General features: G+C 35.1%; 1 protein-coding gene across 2 annotated transcripts in view; it reads left to right on the plus strand.

Moving 5' to 3' along the window:
* The window catches only part of LOC135219363 (2-oxoglutarate and iron-dependent oxygenase JMJD4-like), a 223,040-nt gene extending 216,908 nt beyond the window's left edge, over positions 1-6,132 (plus strand). For both annotated transcript variants that reach the window (XM_064256072.1, XM_064256073.1), the window contains one exon: positions 273-6,132. In XM_064256072.1, the coding sequence (XP_064112142.1) occupies positions 273-463 (191 nt within the window). In that variant the 3' untranslated portion in view covers positions 464-6,132. The remainder of the gene's footprint in view (positions 1-272) is intronic.
* The last annotated feature ends 5,752 nt before the right edge of the window (positions 6,133-11,884 follow it).

The following is an 11,884-nucleotide window of genomic DNA, read 5'->3' on the forward strand; positions in this document are numbered from 1 at the left end:
ATGGAGATCAATGTTGTTTAAAAAACTGTTTCTTCTTTGATGAGTTATCATTATGGCTCTAGTCAGAATATGTACTGAACTCAGGAGAGAAAGAAAAGTTTTACATGAGCTAGGTTTGGATATATATGGATAATTAGTATGTTCTAATAGACCTTTCAGGAATAGTATTAGTAAGAATAACCCTCTTACACTATAGACACTGATCAGTGTTGTGATAACATTTTCAGTGATTCTTATAACATGTTCAGTTATTCATATTTAATTTCTTCCAGAAAATAAACCACTTGTTAGCTTTGATGTATGGACTGTGGGTAAAAATCACATACTGTATGACTTGAAGAAAATTCAGTGGTGCCTTGAACAACTGTTGAATGATGAACGCCTGGACTCTATCAAAGACTTCTCTGATGAAGAGAACCATCCAGTTAAGTTGTTAGATGATATTACAACAGTTTTGTCATGATTTTGGTTAAAATAATCTTTGCTATTTCATTCCCTAAGCTTGAAACCTGTGATTTTATTTATGAGTTTTATGTCAGTTCCTGTAAATGGCTTTACTAGGGTACTGATGGGGCTTGAAAGTTGCTCTTAATAGGGATAGAGCTTCCTTTTTTCCAAAACTGGACTGTAAGATTAGGTTTTGGATAAGCTCAGTTTGAATGTATGGATATGTATGTGCCTTTCCTACTTGCCCTTTTTTGTGATGAACCAGTGTGTACTTATGTATGAAATACATGATTGCTAATATATATGTAAACCTTCAAATTGACTGAATTAGAGAATTAGTACATGTTTGGGCCAAAGGCCAAAAGCCAAATCTGAGCAGCAAGGATAAAAAAATAAAGAAACAATTGAAGGGAATCTGATAAACTTAAGGACATAGATGTTTATATTTCATATAAGAAATTAGTTTCCTTTATAATATCCTTTATAGTATCAGTGAGATATTAAGAACATAAGTGTCAGTTTGTTAGTAAAGAATTATATTGTGGTTTAAGTGAGGTATTTCTTCCAATTTTTTTAGATTTCCAGGAAAAAGTATAGTGATAACTTTTATTGCTAACTTTAAGTTCAAGCCCCACTTTCTTGTCTTTTAGACCTGAACCCTCTCATTAAAGCCTGTTCTCTGACAAATGACAAGGTTTATTCAATTTTCTGATATGGATGTTATTCTCCACATATAAAGCAGAATGTCAGCATTTAAAAATTATGTGAGCCATTGTTACAAAGGACGATTGTAGGAATACTATGACAAAATTCTTATGGAAGTGCGAGTTATCTTCTCATCAGAGGGAGGAAATTTTATTAATATATACGTATTAGCAATACGTATGGGAAACTAATGACAGAGCTCATTTTTATATTCTGTGTCAGTTTAAGCAATTCTTTTGTTTTGTCCAGAATTTAGTGTAGTCTAGTGTGGGTGTTTTGTCCAGAATTTAGTGTAATCTAGTGTAGGCATTGAGTACATTTTCCCAAAGGAAGGATTTATTGACCCTCAGAGAACAAATGAACTCTGTCCCTTTGGGTTATAACTGATAATGACAAAACTAAGTAAATACAGTTAGAAGTTGTTTGTACCTCAGTGTCTTGGTTTTTATTCATAAAAATTTATTTACATATAAGACAAGAACAAGAGTGCAGAGGATACGTAGTACCGTAGAAATATGGAAGAGTAAACTCAGTTATAACTTAATATCAAAGTTTCATCATTGAATTGGTTTTATATTTATTGTACATTTGACTAGATAGTGCCAAAGTCAATTGACAAAAACTAGGGTCCCCATATCTTATGCCCAAACAAAAAGGGACATAGGGACATTGGTGCTATTATTCAAACCAAAGTTTTGCAATTATGATCTTATTTTATTGAGTAATAACTTTAATTTTAGATATAATTTAATACAAATGGTAAAAAGACAGAAAAAGTGTTCTTCAGTTTGAGCAGCATATAGCATATACTAAGTGGATTAGCCTAGACATGAGGCAGCCGGTAATAATACGTGTCGTAACCTCAGTATTATTAATTCTTTTCTCTGAATAGTTTCCTTCTGACTCAGTAACTTTTTCTTCAGACCTGCCAGAATTTATGAGTGTCATTTTGAACTGTAGATTAAAAGGATCTTCCTTTCAAACATTAAAATCTTTATCACTACCTGTTATTATATTTATTTTTTCTTGGGTTTTCATTTCTACAAGAATTTATTTTTCCTGGGCTTTATGAGTCTTTAACTCAGAGTAAAAATATTTTTATATTACCATGCACTAGAAGCTTTTTACTTGTAGCTAAGAGATGATTAATAGCAAATTTTCATGTAAATTTTCTATGAAAATGATAAAAAATAATGTACTAGTGACATGAAATTTTTTCTCAAAATCTTTTGTTGGGATACAATCATTACCATAACCATTACATATTAGTCATAATGATCCAGGAAATGGATTTCGTGCTAGAATCTAGGCAATGCCATCTTTCTAAGAATACCAACAAATTGATTAAGACATGTTTTTGAAGTTTCTACAACAGGCATGCATCATGCATTTTCCCAGATAAATGAATCCTTCACAATCATGTGGCCATATATTATTTGAACCAATGCCTCTCAGCTTCAAATCACCAACTTTTCTTATGTTTTTTTTTTTTTTTTTTTAATCAATGTCGGTAATCCCTTCAAAACACATTTTCCTTAGCTTTCATAAAATTAAAAACCAGGAATACAGGATGACACTTGCTTGAGTTGACTCACCAGCATCAGGTCAATCTTGATTCTTGGCATTTTTGCAACTCATCTTATTCTATTAAACAAATAAAATTTTCCTGTACGTATTTTTCTTTGCTCATCGTCATCAGACAAATATTACACGAAATCTTCATCATCATCCTCTTGCCATTACAGACCCGTACTTTGTTAAAAATCTGACTATGGAAGTTTGTTTGTTCTTTTACATCCCCAGTATACTAGTTCCAGATTCTTTTGCATTACCATGCATTAGTTTAAAAGACCAAAGCACTTTTTCCTATGCTTTTTTCCCACCTTTCATCATGGATCTCAATGATGTTTCTAGATTTGTGGCAATTTTCTAACCAAAGTGCTACTATTTAGGCACTGTGACTACCATGAACTTGAATGGAAGTGATAAACAACAATCACTCAGGATATTTTATCTGTAACTAGCTATAAAGCACTGAGAATAATAATTATAATGCTCTTGTTTAGGTTACTTACAGTTTCTATAACTATCTAAGTTTCTTTCAACATGTCAGTTTCCAATTCGTTTCCCTAAAAAATTTCCTTTACCTAAAAGGTGATGTTTGGCACTCTAGAGGAACACAGCACTAATTCTGTTGTAGACTGTTGCTACTTAGTGTTAAACCTATTAATAGTAATAATCTAAAGGAAAAGGTTGGGAATTTACCAGAGTATGCACTTTGAAAACTGTAAGAACTTCATTTTTCTTGAGGCTATTACGTACTGTTTTCTTTTTCAGCAGTTTTCTTTAATTGAGCCCTGTACTATACATACTATATTTTCATGCTTTCAATAGGTTTGCTGTGGTACAAAAGAAATTTATTTTATCCTGGGTGTTGATCTTTATGTATAGATATTAAAAGTTCTAAGCACAATCATTTTTGGGGTGAGATGTATGTCCACATTTATTTTTTCACTAACTTGCTTTGGAAGCAACATTATTATTTATTATGTTGAGCGCACAATATGTGAAATGTCCCGTGTATTAGGTTGGTGTATTCACCTGTCAACTTCAGGAGGATACCACTTATACGTGCCTTTTTTAGAGGATAAACATTATACATACTGTGTTTAGAGCATTCACAGAGATCTCTTGACTCTTTAAAAAAATGGAATTGGGCTTTAGATTTCGATAAGGTTTTTATCCAGCCTCTTCTATTCTTTTCTTAGTCAGAATACCTGAGTTAGTTAAGAGTTAAAAACTTCATTAATGTGAGGATAATTTTGATGATAAAATATAAGCTCATCTCTAAGGATACTTTTACTAGACAGGATATCTCATACATCTGCTGCTTCACAGACCACCTGAGGTTTTAACTGAGGGATACCATGAACCTATCTTTTACAGAGAAACACTGTGCTTCAAGTGGGGTTTGAATCCACAGACTCATGAATTGTTGACTTCTGTATTCATTTAACCAGTGAGTTTATGTATGGACTGTTAATTAGTTGAGTATGAAGGGCAAGGTAACCTGATGGACATAAATTAGCACTGCTTAAGCCCATTAGCAAATTAAATGGCTAATTTTAACCATACGGTTAAAAACATAGGAGTCCAGTGATAGCTCTTATCTTTCTGATTTGCATCTATTAACTACTGAGGCCTCTTTAGTTTTATAGGATCAAATTGTTCTGTATAGGCCTCATAATTTTTACTGCCTTGCTGAACCAAGGCAGTAAATTATTAAACGTTCTATAGTAAAGGGTAGCAAGGTTACTCTTTGACTAGGCACTATCACATCATCATTAGAATCCTAAATTCACCCTAAAAAAGTAAGGCATCACTATAATTGTTCTATGATGTCCAGATGCTTTTTATAGCATGAGTGGTACTATACTTTAACTTTATCAAAAATGTTGAAAATGATTAGACAATGTTTACTTTGATGAGGAGTAAATTTGCTCCCTTAATGCACTACAGTATATATGGAGTAAACATACTTTAGTGGCATGTTTAGGACCATAATTTACATACATACAATGTACTTAGTGTTTCATATAGCATTGTTTGGAAGTCATATTCTCTGGTGCAGATTTTATTCCTTTATTTCTTTTAGGAAGAGGGCACTAGTCATCTGTATGTTACCTAGTCATTTTTGTGAAATATTTGTAGAAAATTACTTTTTCAGGTTTCTACACTGACTACATGACAGTGCCCTGGTTGATTACTATACAGTAGCCATTTTAAATGCAGTGTTTGTTGGAGGTGGCTGCAAATGTAATATTTAGATTAGAAGACTGTGTTGTGAACCTTTACTGAAGTTAGGTAGTGCTCCTTGTAAGTGGTGTCCAACTGTTCTGTTATTTGACTTTACAATTCTTTCCCCATTTCTCCTATTACCTGATTCACAAAAGCTTCTCTCTATCAAGAAATATATATTGAGTAAATTACATCACAGAAGTATGACACATTAAGGCAGCATTACAATCTCCTCAAATTTGCGACACATCATCCACCAGATTGCTAGGAAGACTTTCAGAGCTGTATAGTCAGTAAAGAAGTCTCCAATAAAGGTCTTAATTATAAGTACTAATATTGGAAAGAAAGGTCTTAATTATAAGTAATAATATTGGAAAGAAGGAAAATATTACTTTGGGCAATCTTGTCTAGAATTAAAAGCCTTGGGAAAAAACAGTGCCACTCATCAGACAGGTCAGTTCTAAAAACATAAGGAGCCATACAAACAATACATCAATTTCTAACAGAATTAGATGATTTATCATCATTTAAAATGAAAAGCTTGTAGTTAATTGGTAACTGATGTATTGTCAAAATCTCATGCTCCACTAAGAGCAGTGTTATCATTAAGTAGTGAATTATATATGGGGTCAATGCATAAGGTCATCCATGCACTCTATTGACCATGCCACATAGTACTACACACTGCAGTTCACTTTCAAGACTTAATTTGCATACATATACTGTAAGACACTTCTCATTCCCCCTTGGTGAATGGACGCTGACGTTTAATTATCTCCATACGTAGTTTACAAGGGATGCTTGCGCACATGTTGGTAGGTGAAAATTAATTGTGATCTTATGAATTTTGTCAAGGTCTTCAGCTTTATTTAGATTCATAGGGATGTGTAATTCTGTAATTTATATGGTGCAACATACTGAATCAGTTTTAAAATTGTATACGTCTCATGCATTTGCAGTCTCTTTCAAAATTACCAAAATTACATTTTCAATCACTTCAAAAGATGATCATAATAGGTCAGTTTATGCCTTAGGAAAAAATAGACCACTTATTTAATTTGAAAAAAACTGTTGAAGGAGCTTTTTTTTTTTTAGGTATATTGCATGAAGAAATACTTTGAATAGAGAATGAAACATATCATTAAAACATATCACCAAACTTTACTTTTATCTGATTGAAAGAATGCATGATTTCCTTTATATATATGTTTATATATATAATATATATATATATTTTTAATATATATATATATATATATATATATATATATATATATGTGTATATATCTATATATATATATATATATATATATATATAAATATATATATATATATATATATATATATATTTTTTTTTTTTTTGCAGAGCTGTGATTAATTTATAGATTTTGCGTGTGTATGTGGGCGTTTTGATTAATTTATACAGCCGTGTTGTGCTTAATTTCAAGTAACTTTAGAAGCTTTATGTGACTGATTAAGAATTATTATTCCTAAAAAATCACATGGTAGCCATGTTTTAGAGTTTTAGATAATGCAGTACTGTATAGTTGCTGAGCTTATAACATTAAAATGTTGGATAGAATGTTTCTTATGTACTCTGTGTAAGAGTTTGATTGCTTTTTCAGGTTTCTATTCCAAAGGATATATTACAGTCACTTGCTGTAATTCATATCTGGTGCCAAACCTATCTACCTCACAGTGTTACTTATGATCTTGACCATACAAACAAATGGAGCTATAAAACAGGTACTACTTACATGTTCGGTGCACTTATTGCAGGACTGTAGCTTCCTCAGACTGGCATAAATTCAGCAGTGTATCTATATGGAAACTACCTTACCCGAGAAGGATTCATGTATGTTGAGTTTCCTTTTGACACATTTCAAATTTTCAATGTGGTTTGGAAGAAAAACTCAGTAGTATATAGAAAAGTTAGAGGGTGTATTTTTAAAATAATTTTTAAGTGTTTTTTATCACTATATACAAATGTAAATATTTTGAGTAGATCTTATCAATGTTTTGTTTCAGATCAACAAGGTAGTAGTGAGAGTGATCCTGTTGATATAGTAACCAAATTGGTTTAATTTTGCAGATTTTTGTGCAAGCTCTCAAAGGATGTGATAAACAGTATCACTAAGATATTAATGAATTTTTTGTACCTTTAATATACATTATTATGTTTTTAGCATTTTTGAAAAGAAGCTACTAGTTTGTTTTTATGTGATCCTGGCCACCATTATTTTTTCCCCTTAAAGTGGGTCAGCTGAGGACTTGAAATGCTTTCCATGTTGAAAATTTTTTGAAGAACTTTTGTCACCCTTATTTCATTTGCAAAAATATAAATGAACAATTTTTTGCAGTACTTGTAAAATGGAAAAATGCTGACTCCATTATGAAATTCTCTAAATGCCTGGTTTCCTACTCCTGATCACAGTGAATTGTTCGATATTACTGTAATTTTATGTTGAAAAAGCTTTCTTGTCCTGCAGCTCTTCTGAATATCACACAGAAAGCAAGGTTGAATAATGACCAGGTGTCAGAATTAATATTGGTCATTCCAAAAATGCACTTACTATGTGGAATTTATGATTTAAAGTCAGTTTCCTCTTGAGTTACCTGATGAACTGAAGCTAGGCATATTTCATAATGTGTCACATTTATTCCATATCAAGGAGCAATGTCTCCTCTGAGTTACCTGATGAGCTGAAGCTAAGTATATTGTCATGTGAGACACATTTATTCCATATCAAGGAGAAATATCAACTGTTTTTGTTCCTTTCCTTTTTGTACTTCCCAAAATTTACATCATGAGATGATGAAGTGTAGATGTATGATTTGTAGTATATCACACACAGCATGAAACTTTGTGTGCGAACAGCGTTTGAAATTAGTCTGTGAGCTGTTCGCAAATTTGTAAAAAATTTCAAGAGGGTATTAGTACAATAAAGGGAATAGAGTAGTACAGGCAGTCTCCCTAGTTATCAGCAGACTCAGTTATCAGTGATCCGATTGTATGGCGCTTGTCTAGCGCGTAAAATCTGCGATTTCTGGCACCATAACGGGCAGCGTTCCAGTTATCGCCAATAATAGAGTTATGGTGCTATAATATACCTAACAGAGGCGCCATAAATCGCCGAGCTTTGGTTCATGGTGGTTTTCGCTTATCGGCAACCCCCCAGGAACAGAACCCCCTCCAATATCTAGGGAGTGCCTGTATCCCATCTTTAAGACCTCTACCACCCACTGCCCTGCTCCCTTTCTGCTCCATTCCTGCCAAAAAAGATGGAGTCTGGCACCTACTGCTGCACGGGGCTGTCCTACCTCACTTCTTAGGGGTGGGGTTGGAAGACTTCTTGATGGTCTTAGTGGTGAATCGCACTTATCCTCTGGTCTTGGACAGGGGCCTTTTCTTACCTCCACAAAAGGGCAAACATTGCGTAGTCTCCCTAGATCATTTAGAAGAATGGGAAAGTAAATCCTGTGTCGACTTCTTTTGTAGGTCGAAGGCAATTCTTCTTACTTGCATCTTGCTGGAAAAGGAAGTCATGCGCAAACGGTGGAAAAAGAAGAACCATCTTTTGAGTCTGAGTTACTCATTTCAAAGTAAAGGAATGCACATTTGGAAAGTCGAGGCTAGTTCACAGGAACTGTCTCTAATTCCTCTATCTGGACAAGAGAGACTGCTAAAAGATCAAAGGAGACGTCTTAAGAAACTAAAGGTGCAACCTGAATCTTTTTAGCAAGGATGCCTATAGCCCAATCCATGAAACTAGTCACCTAAAACAGCTTGAACAAATTGCATAACAGATGATCAGTCTCAGCTAAGGAAAACCGTTTTCGCCACAACGAAAGCTGCTTCTGTAGACGACTCAAAAAGCCCTGAAAAATTTCCTTGGGGTGAGGCAGAACTGCCCAACAAGGGAGACTGTCTAGTAGCATAAAAAGAATGCCTTCTCATAATTAGGCAGGAAGGTGGGAAAGAGATAATGGCCTTCCCCTTTACTCTCTTGTTGGCCAGCCAACTTTCAACTTCATTCATGGCCTTCTTAGCCAAGGTTAAAAGCACCATATGAGGAAGTTAAGATGACTCTGAAGGAATATTACTCATCTGGAATGTAGATGCCGGTGAAGCTGGGGTCACTGGTTTGAAAAAGTTAGGATAACTTTTAAGGAAAAGCTGCAAAAGCAATCCATAAACACTTGGGGGCTCTGAATCCTCTGTGATGTAATCCAGAGATGAAACAGGAGACAGGTGATAATCCTCTCCACCAGAAGTAAAAGCTGAACTAGTAGATGTGAACTGGCGCTGTACACTGCTCATCAATGTGCAAGAAAAAGCGCAGAAGGGATCTTGGGGCCAAAGGAAGTTCCTACTCCAATGAGCGCTCAAGATGCCAGTGGGAGCTCAGGTGCCAGTGGGTGACCAGGTGCTAATGGGCTCTCAGTTGCTAAAGGGAACTTAGCTGAAGCAGGAGGTTCATGTACCAATGAGCGCTTATGCACCAGGGGGCGGTTGAATACCAGAGGGAGCTTATGCACCAATGGGTGCTTTGGTGCCAAAGAAAAATCAGGAAGCACTGCACACTTGAAAGCAGATGTACATCTGTCCGAAACTGAACACTCATAAACCAATGGGTGTTCGGGAGCTACTGAAGGAGAGACAAAATTCTTTTTCAACACTGGGCGCTTGGGAGTGCATACACCAACTGTAACTGGTTGGGAATCCAAAGTCGACACTGATGCTCATTTGTGTGCTGAAACAGCGCTTACGCTGATCTGGAGAACTTTCAGAGAAAAAGTCTCTTGGCTATCCTAGAAACTGCAGGAAGTTTTCAATTCTTTCACCTTCTTTGCAGGCACCTGAGGGGTGCAAGAGACTGTTGCTGCAAACCTTTTCAGTGGCCTAGACTTATCACTGCTGTGCGATAAGCGCCATTTCTCAGGATTGGAGGCATCTGAACTGGAAGAAAAGCAATGTGCACCATCCAAGATGCCTTTCCAATGGCTGTCTTTCGCCTCCTGGGAAACACCGACAGGTGTGACTGAAGGGCCGACTGACCGTAGGCAGACCCCACCAACCTCCCTTGGGCCTCCAGTATGAGTTCTCCCAGGTGCAAGGAAGTGTGGATCTTTGCCTAGAAGAATCGGTGGGATGGACAGCCAGCTTCTCCACCAACATTGCACTTTTCTCTCAATCAAGAAGAATGTGAACTGACTCCCCCCAACTGAGACATAGAGTTAGCCAACAACTCAAACTTACGTTCGAACCTCACTTAGAGGCTGGCAATGACACTGGGTTCGGAAACATGGGATTTTAGAGATTCCTGGCTAGTTAAAGATCTTTCGTATCTAGCAGTCGCCTCAAGTAACCTATTGTTCTCCAATTAGAGATATGACAAAGCCTTCCATTGCCTCTCATCCCAGCCTATACATTCAGAACATATTAATTCTGGAGAGCAACTTTGACCCCTAAACTTCGTATGTGTGTCATACTTGGCAGATGTCAACTGTGTCCTGCAACCCTTGTTACAGTACTAACAGGTATTTATCACTCCTGAGTCAGACGTCGTTGGTGAAAAACAAAAGCCAAAAATTTACAAAGTCTACAAAAAGTCCAAAAAGTCTCTTAACTAATGCCTGACTAAATAACAAAAAGCCAAAGGCTAAGAAAAGAATCATATGGTACTTCAACCAAGTCCTGTAACAACCAGTAAACATACTAGGTATATCCAAATTTAAAGAGCTGCTGCTTACAACCATCGTCAAAAATCGGCAGAAATAAATTGAGCTCGTTTGCTATGTTGTTTACCTTCTACCCCAGTATTGGGTGGGGATACCTGCCTACACCAAAAACAAAAGAATTGCTACTGCGATTTTCAAATTTTAGCTGCCGGTACATACTTACAAATCCTTAGCCAAGTAATTATTTGGTAAATTACATAAAATTGCATTTCTTTTATATCTGCAATAATTTAATTGATTTACCATCTGAAATGACTCCTGTCATAGAATATGCTGTACACCTTTTAACTATTCAGTCTAGTGCAAGATGTATAATTGTCTTAAGTTTAGTGCAAGATGTATAATTGTCTTAAGTTATAACTACAGTATCACTTAATACCTATGCTGTAGTATCACTGATACATAATTCATGAGAGCCCTTGATAAACTGTAACTACTTTCAGTATGTTGTAGAAAGAATGTGTATGAAAATATGCATTTTCCAGTTGGTTGAAAGGCACAGATGAAGAGGATGCAATCTAGCTCCCAGCTCAAAAGATAAGCTCACCATCACACCTGGGAGATTGAGGCAAATCTACTTAAGTAGCTTCTTGATTTACGCTTCTACTGTGTTGTGTAACTATGTGAATGGCTTTAAATTTTTTTTCATTTACAGATGATAAAGAGCATATTTTTTTTTCTGGAATGGAACTGAAATGTTCTTGCTTTCATAGAATTTAAGAGAAACAATAAAAACTTTATCATCATATTATTTTAATAATTTGATATGTATATACAGGTATTGTTACAGAGAAACTTCAGTCTAACCAGATTTTGCTGTGTTTCATCATGTTTTGATAATCTTGTTTATACAGTTGTATACATTTATCCTGAATCTTTTTAGAATTTTCTTAACATTAATCTTCTTATGCATACTATTAGTGCTTTACTGGTACTTTTCTTGGTCTTCATCCCACTTGCTGCACTAAATCTCTCGTTTTATTCAACTTGTCTATTTTACCACTCTTTCAAAAGACATTTTCAAGAGAAGTGGCGAAGATATATACTCTGCATTTCTTTAAATTCTTGGGTGCAAAGGACATATCCCAGTTGTAGGATATGAGAAATATTGGTTGTAAAGTACTGTATTGAATATTATGATGGTGTCATGTTGAAAATATGATTAAGTAGGTAAATAATAATGCTAGTAATA

Source organism: Macrobrachium nipponense, chromosome 1, assembly GCF_015104395.2.
Source record: "Macrobrachium nipponense isolate FS-2020 chromosome 1, ASM1510439v2, whole genome shotgun sequence".
Lineage (NCBI taxonomy): Eukaryota > Metazoa > Arthropoda > Malacostraca > Decapoda > Palaemonidae > Macrobrachium > Macrobrachium nipponense.